At 40.1% G+C, this 20103-nt stretch overlaps 1 protein-coding gene across 1 annotated transcript in view; it reads right to left on the minus strand.

The window, feature by feature from the left end:
• ERMP1 (endoplasmic reticulum metallopeptidase 1) overlaps positions 1 to 18860 on the minus strand; it is a 53702-nt gene extending 34842 nt beyond the window's left edge. Inside the window, exons 1-4 of the mRNA XM_004436817.3 lie at positions 18484 to 18860; positions 16817 to 17118; positions 12233 to 12360; positions 11486 to 11591 (exon numbers count right to left, since the gene is read on the minus strand). Coding sequence (XP_004436874.2) covers positions 11486 to 11591; positions 12233 to 12360; positions 16817 to 17118; positions 18484 to 18821 — 874 coding nt within the window. The 5' untranslated portion in view covers positions 18822 to 18860. The remainder of the gene's footprint in view (positions 1 to 11485; positions 11592 to 12232; positions 12361 to 16816; positions 17119 to 18483) is intronic.
• Between the last annotated feature and the right edge of the window lie 1243 nt (positions 18861 to 20103).

Below are 20103 nucleotides of genomic sequence, written 5' to 3' on the forward strand. Positions count from 1 at the left end.
CAAAAGATCCTGAATAGCCAAAGCAATCTTGAGAAGGAGGAACAAAGCTGGAGGCATCACGCTTCCTGATTTCAAACTTTATTACAAAGCTATAATAATCAAAACAGTATGTATTGGCATAAAAACAGACACATAGATCAAAGGAACAGAACAGCAAGCCCAGAAATAAACCCATACAATATACGGACAGCTAATTTTTGACAAAGAAGCCAAGAATATACAATGGGGAAAGGACGGTCTCTTCAAAACCATGTTGGGAAAACTGGACAGCCACATGCAAAAGAATGAAACTGGACCACTACCTAACACCATACACAAAAATTAACTTAAAGTGGATTAAAGATTTGAACATAAAATATGAAACCATAAAACTCTTAGAAGAAAACATAGGCAGTAAGTTCCTTGACATAGGTCTTGGCAATGAGTTTTTGGATTTGATACCAAAGAAGAGGCAACAAAAGCAAAAACAAATAAATAGGAATAAATCAAACTAAAAAGCTTCTCCACAGCAAAGGAAACCATCAACAAAATGAAAAGGCAACCTACTGAACCGGAGAAAATACTTGCAAATCGTGTATCTGATAAAGGATTAATATCCAAAATATATAAAGAACTCATACAGCTCAATAGCAAAAAAACAATCCAATTAAAAAATGGGCGGAGTCTATTTCTATTCAGAAATAGACATTTTTGCAGAGAAGACACACAGATGGCCAACAGGTACATGAAAAAGTGCTCAACGTCATTAATCATCAGGGAAATGCAAATAAAAACCACAATGAGATTATCACCTCATATGTGTCAGAATGGCTATTACAAAAAAGACAAGAAATAACAAGTATTGGCAAGGATGTGGAGAAAAGGGAACCCTTGTGCACTGTTGGTGGGAATGTAAAATGGTCCAGTCACTACGGAAGACAATATGGAGGTTCCTCAAAAAATTAAAAATATAACTACCATATGATCCAGCAATTCCACTTCTGGCTATTTATCCAAAGGAAACAAAAACACTGAACTCAAAAAGTTTTATCTGCACCCCCACGTTCACCGCAGCATTAATTACAACAGCCAAGACATGGAAGCAACCTAAGTGTCCATCAATTGAATAGATAAAGAAAATGTGGTATGTATACAGAATGGAGTATTATTTGGCCATAAAAAAAGAAGGAAATCTCAGGGCCAGCCTGGTGGCGTAGTGATTAAGTTCGCGCACTCCATTTCAGTGGCCTGGAGTTCAAATTCGGATCCTGGGTGCAGACCTACATACCATTCATCAAGCCATGCTGTAGTGGTGTCCCATATACTAAGTAGAGGAAAACTGGACAGACGTTAGCTCAGAGCCAATCTTCCTCACAAAAAAAAAAAAAAAAAACGGAAATCTTGCCATTTGTGACAACACAGATAGACCTTGAGGGCATTATGCTAAGTGAAATAAGTCAGACAGAGAAAAACAAATACTATATGATCTCGCCTATATGTCAAATCTAAAAAACAAAACAAAACTCAAACTCACAGATACAGTATGAGAACAGATTGGTGGTTCCCAGAGGCAGGGGGTAGGGGGTGTGTGAAACGGGTGAAAGTAGTTAAAAGGTACAAACTTCCAGTTATAAAATAAGTAAGTCCTGAGGAGTATAGCATGGTGACTATAGTTAATAATACTGTATTGTACATTTGAAAGTTACTAAGAAAGTAGATCCTGAAAGTTCGTAACACAAGAAAAAAATTGTTAACTATGTATAGTGACAGATGTTAACTAGACTTACCGTGGTGATCACTTTGCAATACGGTCACGCGTCACAACGATGGAGATAAGTTCTGAGAAACGCGTCGTCAGGCGATTTCATCGTTATTCGAACATCATAGAGTGTACTTACACAAACCTAGATGGTATAGCCTATTACACACCTAGGCTATATGGTATAGGCTATTGCTCCTGGGCTGCAAACCTGTACAGTATGTTACTGTACTGAATGCTGTAGGCAACTGTTAACACAACTGTAAGTATTTGTGTATCTAAAAATATCTAAACATAGAAAAGGTACAGTCAAAATACAATATAAAAGATAAAAAATGGTACACTTGTATAGGACACTTACATGAATGGAGCTTGCAGGACTGAAAGTTGCTCTGTCAGCGAGTGAGTGGTGAGTGATGTGAAGGCCTAGGACATTACTGTACACTGCTGTAGACTTTATAAACACTGTACACTCAGGCCACACTAAATTTACTAAAAAAATATTTTTCTTTCTTCAGTAATATATTAACCTTAGTTTACTGTAACCTTTTTACTTTATAAACTTTTTTTAACTTCTTGATTCCTTTTGTAATAGCTTAAAATACAAACACATTGTACAGCTGTACAAAAATATTTTTTCTTCAAACCCTTACTCTATAAGCTTTTTCCTACTAAAAAATTATTTATTTTACTTCTTAAACTTTTCTATTAAAAAGTAAGACAAACACATATATTAGCCTAGGCCTAGACAGGGTCAGGATCATCAATATCACTGTCTTCCACCTCCACGTCTTGTCCCACTGAAAGGTCTTCAGGGACAATAACATGCATGGAGCTGTCATTTCCTATAACAATCCCTTCTTCTGGAATATCTCTTAAAGAATCTGCCTGAGACTCTTCTTTGCAGAAATATGTCCATGGTGGTTTGCTTGGTTTCTTTCTTTTTGCTACCACAGATTTGCTTGTAAGCAGATAATGCACCATGAACATTCCTCTCTATTAATGAAAACCTTTCAAACTCTTTAAGGAGCTTGTTGAGGTCTGCAAAAGCTTCTGCTAAACCCTTCACTGTGAATTTTCTTGAGGGTTCTTCTTTTTCTTCTCCTGCAGTTTCCTTTTCTCTTGCCTCCTGTTCAGCTATGCGTTCCTATTCCAATTTCAACAACTCCTCATTAGTCAATTCCTCAGGAACCATCTCTAGGAGCTCCTCAATGTCATCCTCATCCACACCCAGGTTAAAGTTGTTTGCCATCTCAACCACAGCCTTGCTGATTTTTGCAACCTCCTCATCCTTGGCAAATCCTTTGAAGTCATGGACAAACCTCTTGAGTGTCTTCTTCCAGATGCCATTCATACACTCCTTGGTGACATCATCCCAAGCCCAAGCAAGGTTCTCGATGCAGTCAAAGATGTTGTAATCCTTCCAGAATTGCATCAGTGTCTTCTCAGTGTTTCTTCAGTTGCAGCAATAGCCTGGGCAAACGTCCCCCTCAGGTAGTAGGTCTTAAAAGCTACTATAACTCCTTGGTCCATTGGCTGGATCAAAGAGGTGGTGTTTGGAAAGACAAATATTCCTTCAATATTGGAATGAAGATCACCAATAAAAGCAGGATATCTGGGAGCATTATCAACAATAAGCAAAATCTTGAAAAGTATGTTATTCTCCAAAGAGTACTTCTCCATTTCACTGGCACAACAATTCAGGAGGGCATCTTGGAAGAGGAGCTGGGTCATCCATGACTTCTTTTTACTCCTGTGGTACACTGGCAGCACGTGCTTAATGATATGCTTGAAGGCCCTGGGGTTCTCACTGTGCCAGATCACAGTTTCAATCTGTAGCCTGCAACACTGCCCCCAAGCAAGACTGTTATCCTGTCCTTAAAAGCCTTGAAACCTGGCATTAACTTGGCCTCCTTATGTATACAAGTCCTTTCAGGCATCCGTTTCCAGAACAGGTAGGTTTCATCCATAATGAATATTTGCTCTGGCAATAATCTTCCTCCACAATCAGCTTATCTAGAGTTTCCAAAAATTCTTCAGCTGCCTTCACATCAACACTCGCAGACTCACCCCTCACTTTCACGTTATGTAATGAATAACGATTCTTGAATCATTTAAACCAACTAAGAGCTAGCAGTAAATTCAACATTGTAGTTGGGTCCAGTCTTCTCTTTCAACAACACAAACTTTTTGCTTTGGCCATGATCATCACGGTGCTGAGAGGGATATGCTTCTGTGTCTGGTCTTCAATCCAGGTCATTAGAAGTTTCTCCATGTCTGATATAGGCCTGTCTCAATTTTTGTTACTCATTGCCTTCAATGAAGCTGATCCCTAACAGCTTCTGTCACTTTGTTCTTGTTCTTCAAGATCGTAGCTACGGGAGAATGGGACATGCCTGACTGCCAAGCAATAACCATCACTGATTTTCCACCTTCATAATCCTTAATCACTTTTAATTTCGTTTCTTAACATTACCCGTGGATTTTATATGCTCTTAACATTACCCGTGGATTTTATATGCTTAGGGGCCATCATGAACAAAACAACACAAGATTAAATCAAGCACAAGACAAAATGATGCAATCAAGAGAGGTGGTAAGCACGAGATGTGTGAGGCTGCTGCCAGCATAACCCAGCATACTGTTTTACAGTAAACTTCTTTTTTTTAAATAGAAAGAGTACAATCTAAGATAACAATTAGGGGCCGGCCCAGTGGCGCAAGCGGTTAAGTGCGCGCGCTCCGCTGCGGCGGCCCGGGATTCACAGGTTTGGATCCCGGGCGCACACCGACGCACCGTTTGTCAAGCCATGCTGTGGAGGCGTCCCATATAAAGTGGAGGAAGATGGGCACGGATGTTAGCTCAGGGCCAGTCTTCCTCAACAAAAAAGAGGAGGATTGGCAGATGTTAGCTCAGGGCCGATCTCCCTCACAAAAAAAATAAAATAACAATTAAAAGTATAGTATAGTAAATACACAAACCAGTAACATAGTCGTTTATTATCATTATCAAGTACTACGTACTGTACATAATTATATGTGCTACACTTTTTACAACCAGCAGCGCAGGTTTGTTTACACCATCACCACAAACACGTGAGTAATGCGTTGCACTATAACATTACCACATCACTAGGTGATAGGAATTTTTCAGCTCCATTATAATCTTATGGGACCACCATCGTATATGTAGTCCATCACTGACCAAAATGTTATATGGCACATGACTGTATATACAAATACTGAATCATTATATTGTACACTTGAAACTTAAAAAAAAAAAAATCTTGTATTCTTGGAATAAGCTCAACTTGATTATAAAGCCTTATCTTTTTTTGTGTATATATACATTTACATATTTACATACACATACACACACACACACACACACACACACACATTGCTGGATTCAGTTTGCTAATATTTTATTTAGGATTTTTGTATCTAAGTACGGCATTTATCTACCAAAAGTATCCACCAAAGCTGAACATATGCACACCTTATGACTCAGTAATTCCACTCAGAAATGTGCATACACATACATATGTACCAAAAGGCATTTACAAAAATGTTCATAACAGCATCATTCTTAAGAGCCAAAACCTAGAAACAATCTAACGTCACCAGTAGAATGGATATTCTTGTCAATGGAATATTATTCAGCAATGAAAAAGAACTACTACTAAACACAACATAGATGAATCTTACAGACATAATGTTGAGTGAACAAAAGCCATACACAAAGGAAAACATAGTTTATGAGTCGATTTATAGAAAGTTCAAATACAAGCAAAATTAAATCTATCAAGACATAAGTCAGAATAGTGGTAACCTTTTGAGAGAGGAATAACTGGGAAGGGCCACAAGGGAGGCTTCTGGAGTGCTGGCAATCTTGATCTTGATCTGGGTTCTGGTTACATGATTATATTCAGTTTGTAAAAATTCATTAGGCTGAACACTCAAGAGCTGTGTGCTTTTCTTACATTACAATAAAAGATGAAATAAAGATACCTAAAGATAAAATTTTAAGTTCATTTTATGCATTGCACCATAAAAAAAAACTTGAGAAAAATATAAGATCCATCAGCAGGAAAGAGATTTACAGTTTTAAATATCTGCTACCTGGCCTTTAACCCGTTATAGATCCCACTGCTGCATGCTAGTGCTCCAGCCCTACTCCAGCCTCTCACTGATTATCCACTGAGGCCTACAGGTCAAGTTTTGGTGTAAAAAGGAAGGCTGGGAGGACTGGGATGGGGAAGGCAGATCAGTTTCTGAGTAAGACACTCTCCATGATATAAACAAAGGGAGACCTTAGACAAGAAATTACAGACTTGAGGATTTCCCTCAGTGATTATTAACCCTAAGAGGTAGGTACTAATAGTACCCCATTCTTACACATGAGGAACTGAAGCATGGAGCAGTTTTGTGACTTGTCCAAGGCTGCAGGCCTAGGGTGCGCTTCACCTGAGACTTGAACTTAGGCCATCTGACTATAGAGCCTGTGCTCTTAATCACAGACCCTATCCTGCCTCCCCCAGAAAGCCCTTAATTATCTCATAGAGAAAGGTGGGAGGCAGATACAGAAATATTTTCACTTTACATTCTTTCTCCTGCCATCATCTAAATGCTATGACGCTTCCAGTTTCTTGTGCATCCATTTCTTCTTAAAGAATGAGCCCCATCTTTCTTAACACAAAGGGTATGGGCATGTGTGACGTTGAGGGGAGGCAGATCTCAGTGTCAAGAATGAAAAGTCAAAGTTCCCTGAAAGTCCAGTAAAGGCAGACCTAACTTAGTCAAACAGCATCATTCCCACTGCTCTACTTCCTTCTAACTTTAGGTGGTGGCATCAACATCCAGAAGAAACAACAAAAAAAAAGAGGAACTAATAAAGGAGACTGAGAGCAGTGAATATTGTTATGGGAGCCAAGTCAGATGAGGCCTGAGAACTGACCACTGAATTCAGCAACGTGACTTTTACAAGAACAAATTTAAAGCTAACTACAACTGGTTCAAGAACAGAAGCAAAGGAATTACACTCTCTTGAGGAACTTTCAATAGATGGGAACAGAGAAATGAGCAGTAGTGGAGGGTAAGGGGGGGGGGTCAAAAGTGGTTTTCTTTAAGAAGAGAGAAAAAGCACAGGGAGGGAAAAATTAATGATGAAAGAAAGAAAAAAATGTTTAAGTCACCATCAATATAACAAGTCTCCTATGTATGGACCTGGAAAGTGTTTTCCATTTTTTACTCTTATAAAAAAGCCAAGACTATGCAGTACTTAGATCTATGTGCTTATGTGCAACTATTTGCATAGAATAAATTCCTACAAGTGGACCTGCTGGACAGAGAGGTCTGCACATTTTTTAAAGTGGTACATATAGCCAAACTGACCCAAAACTGCATCAATCTACACTTCCACCAACAGTGTATGAAAATGCCTGTTCCTCTAAATTCATCAGCACTAGGCATTATCATTCCACTTACTCTTTGCAAATCTAATATAAAAAATTCTTACTGTTATTTGAATTTACATTTCTTCTAAAATAAAACTTAACCGTTTAGTTTTGCAGTTTTTTAAAAAGTTAAATTTACCAATGACCCAGGAATTCTACTCCTAGGTATCCACCCAAAAGAAATGAAAATATATGTCTACACAAAGACTTAGGCACAAATGTTCAAAGCAGCATTATTCATAATAGCCTCAAAGTGGAAACAATTCAAATGTCCATCAACCAATGAATGGATCAACAAAATGCAGTATATCCATACAACAGAATATAATTCAGCCATAAAAAAGAATGAAATACTGATACATGCTACAACATACATGAATCTCAAAAAATATACAAAGTGAAAGAAGCCAGACTGGTAATGAGCATGGAAACCCCTAAAATTGATTGTAGTGATGACTGCACAACTCTGTGAATATATCTAAAAACCACTGAATTTTACACTTCAAATGAGTGAATTGTAGGGTATGTGGATTATATCTCAATAAAGCTGTAATTTTTAAAAGAAGAATACAATCCCAAGCAGGTTACAAAATAGTAGATAGAGTAGGATCCCATTTTTATAAGATATATATATACACATATATATACACACACACGTATATGTTTTTTTATTAATATAAAAAATTAATATATTTTATGTATATGTATAGAAAAAATTCCAGAAGGGTCGAGACTAAACTATAACACTAGTTTGCTCTGGGTGGTAGGATTACAGGGCCAGGGATATTTTTCACAAGAGAAAAAAAGGATTCCGTGACCCCTTTGCTTATGGGCTTTCTTCTACTCAAGGCTGGGAGTGGCTGAACTTTTTACAAGCAAGATATATTACTGGTTTAATCTGTTTAAATTTTAAAATAATGGATTTTATAATACCTTCAAAATTATTAAATCAAGCCTTCTTGACTCATGATATGAATCATTAGTCTGTTAAATCAAGTCATTCTTTCATGCATCCTGGCCTTTTAAAAAACTAGGTAGTAATGATTATTCTAGTCACTAAAAACCAATGAATGTCTCTCTCTAAAAATGACAATGGAGCACTAGAGAGTACAACCTGTCTTAACCGAAAAGTTTCCAGGACAGGACAAGTGCTACTTGCAAAGGAAAAAAAGGAACTGCTGAAGAAACCCAGGACACAGCAATCTAGCGTACACTCGCAAGCCGAACTCCAAATCCAGGAGGCCTTTATCCTTTTAGTGAAACATGGAAGCAACACTAACCAGCTTTCTGAAAGCCATCCCCATAAGAAAGCTCGTCTTCTAGCTGGAAGTGAGAGAGATACTGGGACGGGTACCGGAACATCAGAAAGCACCTGGAAAGCTGTCGGGTGTGGTTTAGCTACCAAAACTAAGAGGGAAAACATTGTATAAAAACTTAGAAAAACGGGGAAACATTCTCTCCAAATCTTTTGTAGGATGCCCCCTCCATAAAAAATTAATTTTGAAATGTGGGGATTTTATTTAGAATGACTAAAACATTTAAATTGTATATATATTGCTAACTAGTAACAAATCTGTTTCTGCTCTATTATTAAATTTTTGCTTTAACAATACTGAAAACTATAAAGAGTATAAGTAAAGCAGTAATGACAATTCTGGTTTTAAATTCATGAAGCAATGGACAGTTCAAACTGGTTTTTCACATTTTGCCCCTTCTTCCACTCCAGTCACAGCCACCACAGCTCCGCCAGCCAACACTCACCATCCAGCAGTGACTGTTACTATACAGTTTGTTTATATCCTTTCAGATAATGCAATTATGTCTAAAAATGTATGCAATTGTAGAATTTTTATGTAAAACGATCTACATTTAGTAAAAAGAGCATAGACTGTAAGTTAGTCCGACCTAGTGAAAGTGACTACTCAATAAACTGTTTATAAAGGAATTGACTTGGACAAGACCTCACTAACCCTAGGTAGATGTGTTTTAACCTCTCTGGACTATATATATGTAAAATATATTAATATATATGCATAGAATATGTATGCATTGATATACACACAGAAAAAAATCAAGAAAGATACAGACTACACCTTATGACTGATTTTTCTCTGGGTCGCAGGGGTAGGGTGCCGTGATAAATTAAAAGCATGGATATGAAGGCATTTAATATATACTCCCCCCCATGTGGAACCCTGACATTTTCACCAGAGGAAAGAAAGACAGTGTCCTCTTGGCTTACAGAATTTTCTTTTGCTGCTTTTTGATCTGGTGCTTGTTATATTAAGTGTTCCTCCGATCCTGACTGAATCCAAGAATTAGAGGGAAATGGATAATAGTGTGGCATCTACTTACTCCTATAGATATTAGATACCAGCTTCTCACTAGTTAGATGAAGAGTAAGCAGAAAGGTTGAGAGTTAAAAAGAAAGTAGAATCTCGCTTCTGACCTCATGACTTTGAGATTCTCAAAGGTTTAGCTGACGTAAAATACACCTCCATTTTGAAGGGCAAAGTTTAAAATAACTTGGATGGAAACTACTAAAATACGATACTGTTTAGGTTATAAAGACATACTTAGCACTTACTGTATCTTCATAACCAACAGTACCACATCCATAAAGGAGGCTAAAAAACAAGTTCTGTATCATCTTACTAACTTCTCCCAGCCCATGTCATGCCGCAAACACACTCATTATAAAACTTCAAGCAAATGCTACATCTCTGGCTAAAATGCATTACCCAAATCTCTAACAGAGCAGGGAAATGGCATGGAACTTCCAACATCAGATTTTAGTTCACCCTGACTGAACAAATCTGAGCTTTGAATTCTGCTTAAAAAGGTGACAACTGATACTTATTAACTTACTCTTGTTATCCTTAGAAAAGTTTAATCATAAAATTAAACTGTTTCTCTGGCTGATTAAGTATTACTGGATTTTTATGACATTCAAATTAATTCAATAGATAAATTTAAAGTCCTTAAACTACAGGTACATTTTCTCATTTTAATTCATGAAACGACTGTCATTTAATATTATTTATATCATAATCACCCATAATGGATAAAAGAAAGTTCACCACCTATACAATAATCTGGTTAGTGGTTAAGAACAAGAGCTCTGAATGTGGACTGCCCAGGTTCAAATCCCGCTGTGCCATTTACCAACCATGAAACCTTAGGCAAGTTATAATCTCTCTTGCCTCAGTTTTCTCACCTGTAAAGTAAGGGTCATGACAGTACTTACCCCTCATGTTGTTGTGAGGATTAAGTGACTTAAAATAGTATATAAAATGTTTTGAACAACACCTGGCATATAATAAGCGCTATACAAGTGTTAGGCACTGCAAAGGGTTCCTGGCCCAGCAAGGCGTCCAAGAATTCAACTCAATTCTGACTCGGTCTACTTGAAGATAGAATCCGATTCCACAGATAAAGGACTCAGTCCCACAAGGCCGCCCTCCACTTTAGACACCCACTGTTTAAGTCCAGGTTATTACCTGTACTTCTGACTGATGGGCTACAAATCAAAAGCTCCCACAACCCCCTCCTTGGGTTTGATGAATTTTCTAGAACAGCTCACGGAACTCACATTTTACTTATTAAATCACCAGTTTATTATAAAAGGATATAACTCAGGAACAGCCAGATGGAAGAAATGCATAGCGCAAGTATGGAGGAAGGGGTGCGGAGCTTCCACGCCCTCTCTGGATACGCCGCCTCCCAGCACCTCCATGTGCTCACCAATCCAGAAGCTCTCCAAAACAGGGGTGATGAGTTGTCCTTTTGGGTTTTTATTGGGGCTTCATTCCATGGTCATGACTGACTACATCACTGGCCATTGCCAACTGATTCAACCTCAAGCCCCTCGCCCTCCCTGGAAATCACTGGGTGGAATTGAAAGTTCCAGTCATCTGATCCCCTGGCTGGTTCTCCTGGCAACCAGCCCCCACTCTTGGGTGGGGTCCAAAAGTCACCTTCATTAACATAAACAAGACACCTATATCACTCTCAACACTTGGGAAATTCCAAGGGTCTTAGGAGCTGTGAGCCAGAAATGGGATAAACACCAAAGGGATAAACACCAAATCTATAGTTCTTATAATAAATCATATCACAGGTGCTATTAATGTTATTTTGTTAAAAACTTTTACAAACTATTTCATGCTTTAAAAAGAATGTTCATTAGAGAGATTACTTATGTTCAAAAAATTTCCACTTTGACAAAAATAAGAATTGCATTAAAGTATACAATGCAGTTACACTAAAACATAAAATACAGCCTCACGTACCTGTTTGGAACACAAGTTCTTTTCCTCCTACACCTGCTGCCTCCAAGTTAATAAATGCACGAATCAAGCTGGCCCAAGGGTGCTGAGTAATGAAACCATGACTGGCCTGAATGAGAAGGAAAGAAAACAAGCATAGGTTAAACAATCTTAAATTATCAGTCTTTATTTTACTTATTTTAAAGACAGAATGTCTACGTTGATAAGGGGAAGAATAGGAAAATGATCATTTTTTCAAAGGCAGTATCTAAAGACATCTATCTGTTTCTCTCTCTATGCATAATGGCTGTGTGCAGTTTGCTGAGTGGAAAGTCACTGTCACAGGAGGCAGCCTGATTTCCATGAGTGATGCCAAACAATATCCGTAGTAAATGTGAGGCTGTGCAAAAGAAAGGGCAAAAGAATAGGAGAAGGGAAGGGATGATCTGTATGGGTCAGTATTCATGCTGTGCGCCTGCCTCAAAACATCTCTGAAACTCCAATGTCAAAGAAAACCTGAGGTGAATAATTATGCCCTCACAAAATCCTTTTATGAATCCAACACTGACAAGATGATCTGATCTAAGCTGAGTTTTCAAATAGTGAACATGTGTACATAACTGGCTATGGAATTTTTAAAGTACTACCAGGTACAATACTTCTTTTGCATGTCATTTTATGATACTACTCAAACGAATACTCAAAATGCGTGTTAGCTATTATTATTATTATTATTATACAAGCCTAGTATTTAAAACAGTAAAATCTCACTTGCAAGACATTTTCCTCAGCACCATTAAAGAGAAATATGACAGCATGATGTAAGGCTTCTGAAGATGTTGACAAGACATGAAGGACTTCCAGCATCACCGAACAGCTAACTGCATCATCACTGGCACCTTTAAATCAGAAAAAAAGATTTGCTTCTCAGATATTAAAACCTTTACAGTATGAACCATCATGGCTAGGAATGAGGTGTTCTCATCAAGGAAGCATCACAGTAGCTGTTAAGACCAGACGCATAGGTCTGTTATCAGGTTACAATTACACTCACCAGTGGTAAACTCCATGAGGGCGGGGATCTTTGTCTGGTTTGCTTGCTGACTTACTCTCAACGTCTAGAACCATGCCTAGCCAAGAGCAGTCGCTCAATTAATATTTGTTGAACAATCAACCAGATGGGACCTAAATTAATACTGAAAACTGGCATTTTCATCAACACAAGGCAATTTGTTTCATTCCTTATCCTTATTGCACATCCTCTGTAATACTCTCACTTCTGATGTTCACAGCTTCCTATATCATCTCCCACTGCCATCCACTCCTTTCCTGCTTATTTTCCTGCCAAAATCATAAAAGCTGCTGATCGCTCCGCATTTACAGAGCGGTCAGTTTGGATGGTGTAGCATTTTTTAAGGTTTCTCCAAGGGGATCATGTGATGAAAAACTACAAAGACGACCCCAAATCTAATAAGACACAGGAAAAGAGACTAATGACCTAAGTATTATCCCTGGTCCCAGCACTGATAAAGTAGAGGACCTCATCAAATCACTTAACTTCTCCTTGATTCTGAAACTTTACATATTTATTAAAGGTGATTATATAGATGACTTTAGTGCCTTGATTTTTTTTAAAGCCCTGTAAGAGCAGTTAAAGGAACTGATCAGATATTTGATGATATTGAGGAATTATTGTTTTTTAGGGGAGGTAATTCATGATATTATGAACATGTCAAAAAAGAGCCTTATCTTTCAGTGATATAGACTGAAATATATATGGAGAAAACAATACAGCTGAAATATGCTTCAAGATAATCAAGAGTTGCCCAGGTTGGGTAAAGAAACAAGATCAGACTGTTGAAGCTGGGTGATAGGTACACTCAGGTTCATTAAACATTCTGTTTTTGTATATATTTGAAATTTTCCATAATAAAAACTTCAAAGAGTCATCAAGGTAAAGAGGCACAGTAATAACCGAAGCAATTGCATTTCTCAGTTTACACAGTGTGAGGCAGGGTGCTACAGAGTTTAGCATGGGTTTTAGAGTAACCAAGACTTGGAAGTAAATTCTAGCTCTGTCATTTACCCTACAATTTCCTGGTCTAGAAGGCAGGCTAATGATACCTACTTCACAGGTATGTTGTGAGGATTACAAGATAATGTGGTCCACATTCAATGTTAGTTTTTCCTTCTCTTTGCAAACTTAAGGAAGGCTCTGCAGCCAGCCAAAATGCTTATATTGGTGCTGTTAAATTCCAGACCCCATTCCTACCCAGGAAGTAACTACTTATTAGCTATAATTGTCTTGGTAGTGATTACTGGATTGTATTTTAATCAAAGTAAAACAAAGTAATAATTATCTAATTATCATCAAGCAGGAAGTATATGTAGCTATTAGTAAAAAGTGCCCCCTTCCAGGAACCAAATGAAATTAATGGTTTTTAACTTGAAGACTCTGAGTTACTTTAAAACAAAAAGAAGGGCCGGCCCCGTGGCTTAGCAGTTAAGAGCTCGCGCTCGGCTACTGGCAGCCCGAGTTCGGATCCCAGGCTCGCACTGATGTACCGCTTCTCCGGCCATGCTGAGGCCGAGTCCCACATACAGCAACTAGAAGGATGTGCAGCTATGACTTACAACTATCCACTGGGGCTTTGGGGGAAAAATAAATAAATAAATAAAATTTAATAAAAAACAAAAAGAAAACAAAATTTTTCTTTATTCAAAGTAAGAGGGAAACTGAGATACATCTAAATAGGGTTGATTAAAAAGTTAAACTGTCCATTTATCTTCCTTCATTTTAATGGTTCTGGTGTCTGAGAACAAAACTAAAGAAGAGTCAAATATCATTAAAAAAGTGAAGGAAAGTTAGAGGACAGTATGTCTAAGGGCTGGGTGGTTAACCGACATCCCTTTCCATTTAGAATTAACCCTGAAATTGAAACCACACGTAAAATAACTCTACATCTCTTCTACCAACAACCTGGAACCACGCAGCAAACCCAAGATCTTAAAGCCTTTCTCTGGGTAACATTACTTCTAACTGGTATCAGTTCCTGAGTTCCAGATACATTGCCAAGAAGAACTTTTAAAAAGTACCCAAATTTCTTTTTTTTTTTTTTTTACTTTTTTTTTTTTCTGAGGAAGATCGGCCCTGAGCCAAGATCTGCCAATCCTCCTCTTTTTGCTGAGGAAGACTGGCCCTGGGCTAACACCCATGCCCATCTTCCTCCACTTTATGTGGGACACCTGCCACAGTATGGCCTGACATGTGGTGTGTCGGTGTGCGCCAGGGATCCGAACCGGCAAACCCCGGGCCGCTGAAGCGGAGCGCACGCACTTAACCGCTTTCGCCACTGGGCCATCCCCCCCAAATGTCAATTAGTTCATCCACTAAAAGGATTTAGGTGATAAATCCTTTTCATGAGTGTGTTTTTTAACTATTTTTAACAATTTATTATTGACAGAAATTTCCTTGATTTTTTTTTGTGTGTGTGAGGAAGATCAGCCCTGAGCTAACATCCATGCCAATCCTCTTTTTGCTGAGGAAGACCGGCCCTGAGCTAACATCTATTGCCAATCCTCCTCCTTTTTCTCCCCAAAGCCCCCAGTAGATAGTTGTATATCATAGTTGCACATCCTGCTAGTTGCTGTATGTGGGACGCAGCCTCAGCATGGCCGGAGAAGCAGTGCGTCGGTGTGCGCCTGGGATCCAAACCCGGGCCGCCAGTAGCAGAGCACGCGCATTTAACCGCCAAGCCATGGGGCCGGCCCCAGAAATTTCCTTGAGATTGTTGGTATAGGTATTCTTATAAAATTTTAGTTAAAAATGGGTTCCAAACACCCACAGAAATGCCATCCTTTCATTATTGGATTCCATATATGTGGCTTGTAACATCTGGCACTACATTTCTGATATTTGTATATACATCTTTCTTATATAACACTCTTAAAAAACCTTGGTGTTAATTTTTCCCTTCTGAGAATTTAAGCATCGTAACAGTGGGCACAGGGCAACACATTTTATTACCACTTTGAAATAGGCATAAAAGATCTCTGGTTTCCCCAACACACACAAAGGTATTTCTGACTTTATAAAACAGATGTGTGAATACTGATTTTTGAAAAAGCATGTTACATTCTGAATGCAACGGGCAAGCTTTCTGATTAAAGATTTCCTAGTATATATCATTTTATCAAGCAAATAAGTTTTATATTTTGTATAACTCTAGATGTTCATATTGGGCCTGCTATAAATTTAAGCAATCTGGAAATATTAATATTAAATAACAATCGCAAAAAAAAAAAAAAAAAGAATTTTTTGTGCCAGACACTATTCTAGTGCTTTACTTGTATTTAATGCTCATTCAATCCTCTAAACAATGCCATTAGGACAGTACTATTATTATCTCCATTTCACAGACCAGAAACTGAGGAAAGAAGAAGTTAAGTAGTTTGCCAAAGGGAGCATTAACTATACTCTATTACTCTCCATCCTTTCAAATGTAGCTGAAAGAACCGACTGGCCAGGAAACCCAGCACGTGGTCCCACCTCTGTCTCTGATCAGTGGTGATCAGCTAAGTTTATTGCTGTGTCAATGAGGAGGTTGAACCAGATGCCATCCCAGGTCTCATCTACCTCTAAAATGCTATGATTCCATTGTAAAATGCTACTCTTTTCTATTCCTCCCTACTTACAATCTCTTTCTTTAACTACTGAAAACAACATTCTGATGAGTCTTATTTTTAAAAATGGAAGTTCAATTGAGGAGATTCTCATTCATTCAATAAATATTTATTGTGTCACACACTGTCCTAAACATCAAATATTCTATTTTGTCGAAGTATTTTCAGAGCAAGATTTATGGATTAATGAAGTACTCTAACAGTACAGCATCCCCAGTAGACCAAAATTCTCACTTCACAGATCGACAGAAACTGCTAGGAGAGATGTTCTCCAAACTCTGCGTCCCCTGAAGGCAAGGACTGTTCCTTTATCCTGTACCCCAAAGCCTACTACAATACCTAGCTGAGTAAACACTTGAAGTGGCAGAACCTAACTCCAGGACTCATGGACACCTCCTGGTAACACCGATAAAACTGTTTTAGTCAACCAGAATCACTCCCTGTCCTGTCACTGGGCTGCTGGCACTAATGTTTACACAATAAATAAAGCACTTAAGAGAAGAGTGAGGAGTTAGATCTTAAACTAAATGATACTATTCTAATTATCCTGCCTTCCATCACAATGAAAAAAGGTCTGTCCAAGAAAATGGTGCCCCACAGGTGCCTAGGCAGCTTCAAGTTAATGAGCTTTCTGGGCTGTGACATCAAAATGACTGAAAAATAGGTACCTACCTGGTGAGTTTGCCACTGAGTCAAAATGACAGTTAGCCAGGACAGCATGCTGGGCTCCATCTCTGGGCTCCAGCTTTACCACAACGTTGGTGATATTGTCATAGTAGCTTGTAAAACCTCCCAAGAAGTCAATGCTAAAGGAGCCTGTGGGCCGCTGTACATCTACTGAAATCTTGTGAAGGCTGTTGCTTTGAACTTCAATCAATTTAATCTGTTCCAAAAGGTAACGCACCGTCAGAATTTCATTTTCTGGACTTCCTGTAGTCCTGGGGCCAATGGATGTTATGTGTTCAAGATAATCCCTAGAAGCAACCAAAAGAATGATGATGACAAGACGTGCTAGGCTTACCACTCAGCACAGAGCAACTTTTCCACTACATTCCCCCTTTCCCCAAAAAAACAAGTTGACTTCTCACATAAAAAAGGCTGCCATTTAATATTTCAGGTACCCTGTGAAAATCACTTGTTAACTTCCATCATTTTACTTTGCCTCCTATGAGTTTATCCCTTCGGTTTTCTCCACCCACCCTACTCCCAAATTCTCCCAATCCCCATATCCAATCAATACAAAGACCAGGGATTCCATTCAAAATGTGTAACTGCTGAAGGCTAGATAGGACAGCATACAACTCCACTGTGCCACACTCTGGAGGGTTACTGATTCTGGGTTGCTGATTCTAAGTAGCAGAAACCAGCGAACAAAGACAATTAAGTCAAGAGGTGAGATAAGCGAAGAAAAACTTGATTGTCAAGAATGGACTTAGCCCTCCTAGTACGCACACAAGGCCTCATAACTTCAATTTAGGCCAAAACCAACTCTACCCCTAAAACAAACAAAATTTTTTGTCTTTTCACTGCATTCCAAGAGAGGAAAAAAGAGGGTGGGGGAGGTGTATTCCAGAAAGTCCTTAAGAAAATAAGCTTCCAGCACTTTGTACTCAAAAGAAAAAGTTTTTAAAACGGTGGCTGTTGAATGCTCTGCTTATGATTTTATGAGCTTTGACACACTTTGGTTACAAGACCTTTGACTTAATCACCTTTCCTAGCATACTTATGGGTCTTTTTTTTTTTAATTGAAAAAAAAGAAACCTTACACACCAGGGGCCCAAGGACAAGCTCCAGGAATCTGAGCACTTCTGAAACTGTAAAATTTTGAACGTGCGGTCTTCCAGGGGAGCCTCCATAACTTCCAGGTTTCAGGACTGTGACCCTCAAAAAGTTAGACCACTGCATTATCCCCTTCCGACATCTCCCCCAAAAACCGAATTTATAAAATGGTCTAAGTACACAAATTTCACTCTTCATTTCATTTGGAAAGCAGGATGACTAGTAAAAAGTGGAAGTTGCTCCAGAAAATGGGGGACGACTACCAACCAACCATCTGCAGGTGTGGCAGAAAGAGGATGGAAAAAAAGAGGGTGGAAAAGCAGGCGCAATTCCCCTGGCCACCTCCATCTGCACCACGAGCTTAACAGTGGACCACGCAAGCCCCGAGTCGTGTAAATTGGGACTCCAGAAGAGGGACGCGCAAGGCCACCCGACCCCACGTGCGGCCGGGCGGAGCCGGCGAGCCCGGGCGGTCCCGCAGGGCGGGCGCACGCAGGTGCAGTGCCCGGGCCTGGCAGGGGCCGCAGAGGGACGCACCGCCGGGAGGCAGCGGCCGGTACCTGGCTTGGCGCGCGTCGAACTCCCCGCGGTGCCCAGGGGGCCCGCGCAGCACGAGCTGCTGCAGCGAGAGCTGCACGAGCGTCCGCAACGCGAGCAAGTAAAGCGCCAGCCCCAGCGCGGCGCGCGCCTCAGACAGTCCGCTCCCGGCGCCCCGGCTCGCGGCGCCGCTCCCCACCCCGCTCCGCTTCCGCGTCCTTGCGCCGCCACCGCACGAGTCCACCACGGAAGCCTGCGCCGGGGCCTCCCTCTCCGGTGGCGGCGTGGCCCCCGGGCCGTCCCGGCGCTCCCCACCGACGCGGTGCCGTCTCACAGCCGCCGACTCCGAACCCCACTCCATGGCCACGAGCCTCAGCCGCCAGCACAACCGTCCCTGCCCGACACAGCCCCGGCAGCAGCCGCGGCCGCCGCAGCGCCTCCTAGTGAGCGGACGGAAACTGCAGAGGGCCAAACTTCTTCTGATTGGCTCGTCCCGCCGCCCCGCGACCTAGCCTCTGGGCAGGCGGCCGGCGGGCACCGCGGCGGGTCCGGCCCTGGCCGAGCGTGATGGATGTGCCTTCTCCTGCAGGGCTTCTCTGCCTGGTGTAGGACAGAGATTTCCAAAGGGAAAGATACCCGAAACCTGAGAAAAGTGAGATATTGCCTTTAAAAGAATGCACATGATGCCCCAGGCAGATGAAGAAGGCAATGGAACCTTAGAACAGGCTCTGGAAAAAGTAGGCTCCTGGCTCTTAAAATTGGGAATAGGACTGCGCAAAGGAGGCCCAGCCTCGTGCTTGCACATACGTCATCTAATCACAGATCTTCATAACCGTGTGAGGTCACCAGCACTATCATTGTCTCTTATTATTCCCAGCTCTCCAGCCACACTGGCCTCTTGCCAAGTCCTTCCTGCTCACCATCTTTCCTTCTACAACAGGATCTTCTCACATGCTGTTTGAGTTTCCTGGAATGTTCTTCCCTCCCCTCATTGCCTAGTTAACTCCTATTTATCCTTAACATCTCAGTTTAAGTGGTACTTCCTCAAGCAAGAATCACCTAATCTAATGAAGCAGGTGTCCCCGTACGTAGGCTCTCATAGCACCATGTGTGCATGTAATTACTTAATATCTTCCTCATGAGACTGTAAATTCCTTGTAGGCAGGAATCATATCTGGTTTTGCTCACCATTTTATTTCCTCCTCTTAACACAAAGCATGATATGTAGTATGTAGTCAATAAATATTTCTGATTGAGTGAATAAATGAAAACATAATTTTATGGCAGCAGTGTAATTTTAGCTTGATGAGATCCTTTTTAGTCTGTAAGGTCCATGAAACCAAACACAATGTCTTATTTATTCATCACCATGTCGCCAGTATTTACCTCTGTGCCTTGCCCATGGTCGTCACTCAGTACGTAGTTAATGAATAAGCAAATGAATACATATTATCTTTATAAGAACCAGCTGTCTTGGCTATTCTCTTTCCAAAACCTCTGGCGCCTCCATCATCTTTGGAAGATAAGATCTCAGAAACGACTCCTTCACTGCAGCATAATGAGATGTGGAGGTCTCTAGTGCCTAGGGTAAGGGCACAAATGTTTCCTGGTCTTTTAAGCTTTACTTATCTTATGCTGCCAGT

Source organism: Ceratotherium simum, chromosome 20 (assembly GCF_057802395.1).
Source record: "Ceratotherium simum simum isolate JZ-2026a chromosome 20, ASM5780239v1, whole genome shotgun sequence".
Lineage (NCBI taxonomy): Eukaryota > Metazoa > Chordata > Mammalia > Perissodactyla > Rhinocerotidae > Ceratotherium > Ceratotherium simum.